At 27.2% G+C, this 9,496-nt stretch overlaps 3 protein-coding genes across 3 annotated transcripts, besides 1 other annotated feature; 2 read left to right on the top strand and 1 right to left on the bottom strand.

Annotated features, from left to right (window-relative positions):
* Window positions 1-368: part of a repeat region that runs on past the window's edge.
* A 2,526-nt stretch (window positions 369-2,894) lies between these two features.
* EHI_000800 (uncharacterized protein) lies at window positions 2,895-3,498 on the top strand (the record flags this gene model as incomplete). The annotated part of the gene is made up of 1 exon (XM_648088.2): window positions 2,895-3,498. The coding sequence occupies one exon, from the start codon at window positions 2,895-2,897 to the stop codon at window positions 3,477-3,479; it is 585 nt and encodes a 194-aa protein (XP_653180.1). The 3' UTR covers window positions 3,480-3,498.
* Window positions 3,499-3,620: 122 nt separating this feature from the next.
* Window positions 3,621-4,358, top strand: EHI_000790 (uncharacterized protein; the record flags this gene model as incomplete). The annotated part of the gene is made up of 1 exon (XM_648087.2): window positions 3,621-4,358. One exon carries the CDS (start codon window positions 3,621-3,623, stop codon window positions 4,317-4,319), a length of 699 nt encoding a protein of 232 aa, XP_653179.1. The 3' UTR covers window positions 4,320-4,358.
* A 10-nt stretch (window positions 4,359-4,368) lies between these two features.
* EHI_000780 (chromodomain-helicase-DNA-binding protein, putative) lies at window positions 4,369-9,294 on the bottom strand (the record flags this gene model as incomplete). Its single annotated transcript, XM_648086.1, has 1 exon — window positions 4,369-9,294. The coding sequence occupies one exon, from the start codon at window positions 9,292-9,294 to the stop codon at window positions 4,369-4,371; it is 4,926 nt and encodes a 1,641-aa protein (XP_653178.1).
* Between the last annotated feature and the right edge of the window lie 202 nt (window positions 9,295-9,496).

Raw genomic sequence — 9,496 nt, 5'->3', positions numbered from 1 at the left:
TGGCTGATCACAATATTAATGGAGAATATTGGAAGAAAAGAAATAAGTATAAAGAATTAAAGAATATACTAATGAAAATAGAAAAGTTAAAATATGACAAAATAATTCCAGTAGTAATCTCAATCAATGGATTAATAAATAAAGAAAGTAATAAATTAATTAAAGAATTAAAAATTGACATTGACATTTTTAAAAAAGTAAAAAACCTTGTCATAAAAAACATTATGGATGTCATGGAATACTGTTTCAACCACAACCAAACATACTCGGTAGAGCTGCTTGAATATGATGAATACAAATGGATGTGATTAGTCTCCCTTGAGCCAGGAAGAATAGAATCTGGTTCTATTTATACTGAATTAATTGCTATTAATTTCGTTTCTATATATTTATTATATACTCAATTACTTTATAATTTAATTCGATGTTTAATTATTATATTATTTTATTTCAATAAGAAATTTTTAATGTTATAAAGAAAATATATTGACAAAGAACCTAGTTTTATTGAAATGAAATCAATTAATATTTCCTCGAAATTTTTATTTCGTATTTCTATTTAATTATTTTATATTTTTCAAATGCATCGATATAATTATTTATTTGCTCATATTTGAATTTTTCTTTGTATTCTTGTTATTTTTTTAATATTAACAATATCATTTTGTTAATACCACTTCATTGTCATGTATTTTATAAGTAGTATTGTAATATTTCTAATTGAATGTTTAATCTTTTATACCATTATTATTTGATATTTGTTTGTTGTTGATTTATTGTAATGCTTGATTATTGCTTTATTACAGTGTAAAGTAATTACTATTCATTTGAATATTTATTAAACTGCTTCTATTGTCTCAGTTTTATAAACAAATTTATTTTGTATTGTGCAAAATGTAATGAGTTTTGTTTAGTTAATATAAATATATTCCAATGTTTGAAGAAAGTTTAAAAGGAAATGGAAAATTACAACAAGTATTAAAGAAAAATAGTTGTTTAAAAAAAAGTAGTAAAAATACTATTGAAGTATCAAAATAAAGAAGAAATTAAAAGAGAAATAGATGTGATATTTTAACTTAATAGGAAAATGATAAAATAATATAGAAAAGAATAAATATTGTTTGTAATAATATTACACATAACAATAATTATAAACAAACACGACTATTTGTTATCAATGAAAGAATGTTATTTATATTAAATGAAAAGAACATAAAAAGAATAAACAATAATGAACTTGCAACAGTAAAAGCAATAAAATGACTCATAACAAAAACAAATAAAACGCAAATAAAAAAGATTTATTTATCACGTGAGTATAAAGCATATTCATAAAAGAAATATCAAAAATATGTTTAGATGGAATAAAATAAATACCAATAAAATAAAGCTAACACAATAAAATGAAAAATAGAGCATCTTCAAAGTCATTAATTTCTTATCTGACAATAATTGCCTTTGTTTTTAATAATTAAGTTAATACAATCAAATAACATTAATTGTTATCTACGAAAAAGTTTGTGTTAGTCCAATGGAAAATATATAAATCCTATATATTTTATTGCATTTTTTACATTTGAAAATTATGTTAAGTCAATATTCTTTATCAAATGTTTAGTATTAATTAATACTTCTGAGTCATCAAACTTATTTCTGAAAAAAAGAAAGAAAATAATATTAGTCACATTATTTGTTTATTTCTTAATATTAAACAATCAATAAATCTACGTCTTGTGTTGTTTATTTTTATTGGTTTGCCAATTCAATAAAAATTGCTTGTAACTAAAACTTGACTTAGTATTTGTTGTCTTATTAGTTAAATCACTCATCATAACGAATTTTCACTATTCTTAATGTAATTTACTTATTAAATAGTTTTTCTTGGATGAATAGGTATTATATTAATTATGTACATCCCTATACTGATAAATTAAAATACTTTCAACATGTCAAATCACCAGTGTTTTACTAATCATTGTTATTAGAACTTAATGAACTAACAGTAAAAAATGATTATATATTTTAAACAATACATACATTAAATAAAAACTGCGTATAATTTAATATTAATAATGAAATAACATAGAAATAATTAAAACAATGATGTCATTAGACTTATAATAATCAAACAATATGAGTATTATAATGAATTAACATTGCAATATAATAAAATACAAAATACTTATCAAAAAACAATACAGATTTAATGTTTGTATATACTTAACTCTAATGCCATATTAAGAAAACCACTTCCTAATTCAAATATATTGGAAACAATTCTTGTATTCAAATTCATTAAAATATTCATTTCTTGATATTCATAAATTCAGTTGATATACAACCCATTTAAACTTCATCTTCTTTAATTTTAGTTTGTGTGTATATTATTTATTAATCCAAACTCTTACCTTTATCATATTTCTTCTTGTTTTGTTATGATGGATTGTAGTTTATTTTGTTAGTTATCTTCTTGTTTTCTCTTTGAATTTGTTTTAGACAACACTATGACATTACTGAATAACGAATTGGAGATATTAGTTATACAAAAATCAAGAAAAGTCAATCAATTTAAGATAAAAGGAATGAGATTAGTCATAGTTTTAATGAGAAAAGTACAGAAAAATGAAAAGAAGGAAAAAGAAAGGAAGAATAATGAGACAGCACCACGTCAAAGAAATAAAGAAAAAGAAAAAAAGGAGAACTAAGAAATATAGATCAATACATTTCTTACGTGGTTGTATTTTAGAAATATAAGCTCCGTTGAAATGTTAGAAGAAGAATGGTAGATAAATAAAGAAATATGTTTAGACATATTTTGAAAACAAACCAATACATTTTTTAGAAAAAGAATAAAAAATCAATAAAAAGTAACTCATAAATACAGAAAGAAAAAGATGACAGATATTTCCACTTTACTTTTATCTTTTCTTCACTTTTTTTTAAGTTATGGTCCTGCTTTTATAGTATTATTACTATTTATTGGACTTTCACTAGCTGCAGGTCTTTATGTATTTTCGTTGTTTGTTGAAGAAAAACCATCACATGCAAGAAGTATTATTAAGTACTTAATTATTGGAACTATTCTCCAAACCTTGTTATGCCTTCGGTTTGTTCCATGGTATGTTGTTATTGTGAATCTTATTTCACAAGCTATTTATTTTATGTTATGCAAAGATGTTCCTTATATTAGTTATAAGTCACCTATTTTCTTTGGAGGGTGTGTTGCTGCTGTGTTATCTCATTTAGTGTTTGCTATTCATTTCCTCTTGTCTGAAGAATGGCATTTTTGGAGATTATTATTAATTAATATTTACACTTTATGGACTGTTCCCTTGTTGTTATTGGCATCTGTAGTCATTGCTCCAGAGGCATTAGTTGGTTCAGGTGAAGGAAAAGAACTAGAGCATCGAAGTTTGTTTGCTCGAATTTTAAAAGCAATTTTTGGAAGAGCAACGGAATGGGTTGAATCACTTCAATAAAAAACAAAAATTATTTAAATTTTTTGTTTGTTTTATGTTATGAATGTCATACATTATTAATTTTTTTGTATAAAACTGATTTTGATTGATTGAAACCTGAGAAGATATAAACTGCAAATTAACTAAACTTACAATTACAAAATGACAGAAACAGAAAAGACACTCAATTTGTTAATTCAAACATTAAACGAGCTAAAAAAAGAAGTAAGAGAAATGAATAATAAAATTTACCAAGTAGAAGAGAGTATTGAAGTTCTTACTGTAGAGATGAGAAGAAACCAAGTTGTAAATGGCAAATCAAGAAGGTTTTATGAAGAATTTTTAAATGTTTTAAAGAAATGGACTGGTTTAGAACATTTTGATCTTGTTTTTGAATATGCTGTAGATGGTTATGACCGTACAAAGATATATAATCAAATCGATAATAAAGAACATGTCATGATTATTGTACAAGATTCTCACAATAATATTTTTGGTTGTTATCAAAATACTAAATCCATATTAGATGTAAATGAAAATAATTCATATGGGGCATATACTCAAGCAAAACCTGACGATTTCTTTGTATTTAGTTTAAATAATAATCATCAACCAGAACCACAAATTGCAAGAAAGAAAGAAACTGGATATGCTATTAAAATGTACCCTATTGGTAATAGTAGTTGGATTCTTGGTGCTCATTGTTGTTTTTATATTGGTTCTAAAGATAATTCATTTATCTCTCCAAAAGTTAAAGAACAATTTACAGTTCCAGCAGATTTTGTAGCAACATCCTTCAATGATACTGTTTATCCTCATACATTTTCCTTAGCAAATATGGTTATCCTACACTGGAACTAACTTACTTAATTATAAAAATTAATTCCTTTAGAAAACTACAATAATTGAATTAATTGTTATCTGGTTTTTGTTGTTCATCACTCTGATTTTTTATATCACCTTCATTTCTTTCATTTTCTTCTTCCATTTTTTCATTCTCTACTTTATTTTCTTCTTCTACTTTTTCATTCTCTACTTTATTTTCTTCTTCTATCTTTTTATTTTCTTCTTCTATCTTTTTATTTTCTTCTTCTATCTTTTTATTTTCTACTTCAGTATTCTCTTTTTCTATTTCATTTTCTTCTACTTCCATTTGGACTTCTTGTTTCTTCTTTTTATCAAACAGAGAAATTAATAGTTTTATTTGTTTAGTCAACACAGGGTTTGTTGGAAGTTCATATGATGTTTGAATTGACTTAGGTTCTTCATCTTCTTTTTTCTCACTTTTTTCTGATTGATTTTCTAACAATCCATAAAACATTAACGATTCATCTTCTTGTATTAATTCTCTACTTTCAAACCCATATTTTAAAAATCCAACTAACAACTCATGGTCACATTGTTCTGTCCACCAATTAGTTAAATGAACTCCAGAATGTAATTCTGGTATTTGTTTTTCTGGACCAATCAATTTAAGGAATCTATTCATATATTTTAATTTAGACTCCCATTTCTTTACACTTTCTTCTATCCATGAAAAGTCATCTCTTAATGAATAAACATGTCCCTGTTTCAGTATATCATCTCTTCCACCTTTTCTTACTCGTTTAACAAAATGATATTGTTCTAATAATTGTGTGAAGTATCTTTTATTTACACTAATTTTATCTGCCATAGCTGCACATTGTTTTAAGAAAATAATTGCCATACTCCTTAGTTCATCCTGTTCCCATTCCATACCAATACCTGATTTCTCTCTAATAACAGTAAAATCTACTCTTCCTACATTTATAATTTCTTCATAAAACTTCTTTTTTATTTCTTCTGGCATATCAGCTTTTTTTAATCGTTTTCCTTTCTTTAATTCTTCTTCATCTCCATCAATAGGAATAAAAATATTCTTTCTTTTCTTTCTAGAGAATTTTAATGTATCTAATGTAGTTTTTAATTCATCAACAATATCTTCAGTAATCAAATCTTCTTTTGTAAGTAATAGTTCAATACATTTTACAATAGTATCTCTTTCAGGAAGAATATGTCCTTTAGCCTCATTGTATGCTTCTACTATAGAGTCAATGTGTTGTTTCATTTCAATGATAAACTCTTCTAAATTTTGTTCAAGCCACACAAGTAATTCTTCAGTGCTTAGTTCAAAGGCTTTCTCTAAATCTCTAAATAATTGACCAGGAGTTCTTAATTTTGGTAAAACTTTCTCCCAAAAATGTTCATCATTTAAGTCAATAACATCTCCTGTTTCTGAAACAAATGTAGCCTTAGAAAAACTACTTGAAGCTGCGACTTGGTCTCCTTTCCATACGACTTTAGATGTTCTTTTCTCCATAATTTGGTCAATGTCTTCTTCACAGAAATTATTATCTTTGTCATCATCATCTTTTAATAAACCATATGCTCCATATTTTAATAAAGAAGTAATATCTTCTTTACTTAATTTTTCACTTTCTTTATTAACCTCCCCAGGTGTATTATTAATATTTGATAAAATAGCTTGATCTAGTCCTAATTTCATTGATGCCCTTTCAAACATATATCGTTCATATGTATTTTTACTGACTAACCTATAAACTTTAACTTCTTTCTTTTGACCAATTCTATGACATCTAGCTTGTGCCTGTAAGTCATTTTGTGGATTCCAATCAGAGTCATAAATAATAACTGTATCAGCTTCACTTAGATTAATACCAATGCCACCAGCTCTAGTACATAACAAAAATACAAATCGCTCTCCTTTCATAAATCTATCAATAGCATTTTGTCTATCATTCGACCGAACACTACCATCAAGCCTTTCATATGTATATTTCTTATAACTAAGATATTTTTCTAATATATCTAACACTCCTTTTAGTTGACTAAATATTAATACTTTATGTCCATCTGCATTCAGTTTAGGTAATAATTTATCTAGCAACACCATTTTACCTGATGACTTGATTAACTCTTGTGCATATGACTCTGGATCATCTGGATTAGCAATTTCTTTTTCCTCAACACCAGGAATCAAAAATGGATGATTACAAACTTTTCTTAATTGGATCATCAAATTTTGTAAATGAGGGACATTAGACCCAACACACCCTTTATTTAAAAATTCTCTATTTTTATCATATAATGCACGGTAATATTTCTTTTGAACTAAAGTTAACTCTACTTCAATCAATATCTCTTCTTTAGGTGGAATAGATTTTTCAACATTTCCTTTAACTCTTCTTAATAGATATGGTTGAATTTCTGTTTGTAATGCCTTCACTCCGTCAGCAGTTTTAGCGTCACCAAATTTTTCATGGAAATTTTCTAAAGATGGGAAGTTCTCTGGATTAATAAAATTAAGTAATGTCCATAATTCATCAATATTATTTTGAATTGGTGTTCCAGTTAATAATATTTTATGATATGATGGTATTTCTGTTAATGTTTTATTTAATTTTGAACTTTTATTCTTTAATCGTTGTGCCTCATCAACAACAGTAACTTGCCAATGTATTTGAGATAATATTTCATAGTCACTCATAATCATTTCATATGTTGTAATTAATGCATGGAATTTAATTTGCTTAGATATTTCTTTCTCATCTTTATTTAAGTAAAACCATTCATAGTGTTGAATTAATTGTCGATTTTCTTTAGTCCCTAAATACACAACAACATTCATATCAGTCCATTCATTAATTTCTCTTCTCCAATGTTCTAATGTAGACAATGGAGTAACTACTAAAAATGGTCCTGGTAATTTTTGAAATGATCTTAAATGTTCAAAGAAAGCCACTACTTGTACAGTTTTTCCTAAACCCATTTCATCTGCTAAAATACATCCTTTTCCTCTACACCAATTAAATACTAACCAATTTAATCCTTCCATTTGATAAGAACGTAATGTATTATCATGTCTATAAGGATGTTCTTGTACTTGCCATAGTCTATCAGGTAGTGGTGGTTCGATAGTTGATGGGTCTGGTGGAATATGAAACTTTTTGTATTCATCTAATTTGTCTTGATCCTTAATTTCTGATTTCTTCTCCCATGTTGCTTCTAAATAAGATAATCCTCCTCCCCATTTCACTAAACAATATTCTTCTCCATTAATTTCTTTTTCAAATAAAATTCTTTCAACAAGTGTATATTCAGGTGGAAAAATATCATCCTCTTCATTATAATGATACTTAGAAGCAAACCGTTTGAGTCGAGTTGGTTGAATAACTTCTGATAAGTCTTTTCCTTTCACCCATTCAACATCCCTGTAACTTCTGTTCTTATACTTTACCATAAATTCAGCTTCATCTAAATCATCTGATCCTTTCATAGCTAGTATTTTCTCGACAACTTTCTCTGTTGTTGGTTCTTTAAGAAACTTTTTAATTGTTGTAGATTTTTTCTTTTCAGAATCAGATTCATATTCGTCTAGTTGCTCTTCTTCAACAATTTTAGCTGATTTTTTTCTATCTCTAAATGAATATTTTCTTGTTGGAATAACTTCCTCTTTTTCTTCTTTTACCTTTTTTTCCTTTTTTTCAATAACTCGTACTGGCATTACTTGTTTTGCTATTGAAGCTGCTTTCATTGATTGAAGCTTTGCTTGTGTTTCTGCTGGAATATCATGTCTCACTGCTGATTTAACCTGAGGTCGAACAACAGGTCTACTTTGAAACATTGAAGGTGGTGGTGGTCCTTGTAATGGATATTGCATAAACCTTCCATCAACTTGTACAGGATTAAACATAGGTCTAAATTGACATCTTTGCATACCCGAAGGAGGTTGTCCATTAGGAGTAACTCCAACTCTTTGTGGTGGTAACACAGTATGTACAGGTGCAAATTTAAGATAATTTCCTAATGGAACTCGTTGATTTATATTACCATTAAATGGTGCTCTAAATTGACCAACAAACTGTTGTGGATATCGAAATTGTGGTTGATGAAATCCTGGTTGTGGAGGAACAGCTCCTCCTTGTGGCACTCTTGGTATTGGTTGAATACCTTGAGGTGATACTGTAGGTTGTGGAATTGGTGTATTTAATTGTAATTTTAATGCATGACTTTGTGGTATTATTCCAGAAGCAGTCATTATTGGTTGAGGTTGAATGACTCCAGTTTGTTGTGATATGTTTTGGTTAATAATTCCATTTGGAGACTGTTGAACCTGTTGTTGAGGAATTCGTTGTTGAGAAACTATTCCATTAGGTGGAATACCCATTTGTTGAGGTGGGTTTAATACTAAAGAAGGTTGTTGTAAAGATATTTTTTGGTTTTGTTGATTTATTTGTTGTATAGGTGGTTGTAACGGATTATGAATATGTTGTAATGACTGCTCTTGTTTTGTATGAAGTTGAATATCTTCTTGTTTAACTTTGTGATTAAGGTCATTCTTTTGAAGACTTTGCTCTTGTGTTGTTTCTTCTTTCATATCTTCTCCATCAATTTTAGACACTAAAATATTTTCTTCGTGTTTTATTTGTTTTGGTTGAATAGGTTGTTCTTCATCTTTTTTAGTTTCTTGTTTAACACTTTCAAAAGAAGTAATGATATTAGGTTCTTGTTTAATTTTAGGTTGTGCATCAGGCTGAATATTTTCTTTTAAAAGAAAATTAGTATTATTTCCATTTTCCTTTAAAACAGTTTGGCTAATAACATTTTCATCAAGTTGATTCTGAACAATTACTGGCGGTATATTATTAGATGTTGTAATAAGAATATTATCCTGAACTTGAAGGGAACCATTAGGAGTATTAGATGGTTGTATGTTGTGGTCTATTGAAATATCTTTCTTTTCAACTTGGTCACAAGATTGATTGATATCACCGTGTGGTGGTGATTGATTCATAAACAGAAAATGGATGATCTCAATTTTATTTTCACTATAAAACCCTTTTCATAAAAACATTTCTCAAGTGTCTATATATCTTATCCTTATTAGTCTCTATGCGTTATATCCACTTTTTCTTTTCTTTATATTCTTTTCTTTCTAGTTAAAACAACAGTATTTTCAATAATTTATGTTGAATTACGTTTTTTGCAATTTCCTT

This window comes from Entamoeba histolytica, genomic scaffold, assembly GCF_000208925.1.
Source record: "Entamoeba histolytica HM-1:IMSS scf_1104750516279 genomic scaffold, whole genome shotgun sequence".
NCBI lineage: Eukaryota > Evosea > Mastigamoebida > Endamoebidae > Entamoeba > Entamoeba histolytica.
Note: the sequence above shows the minus strand (reverse complement) of the source record. Positions and strands in the feature narration are given on the sequence as shown.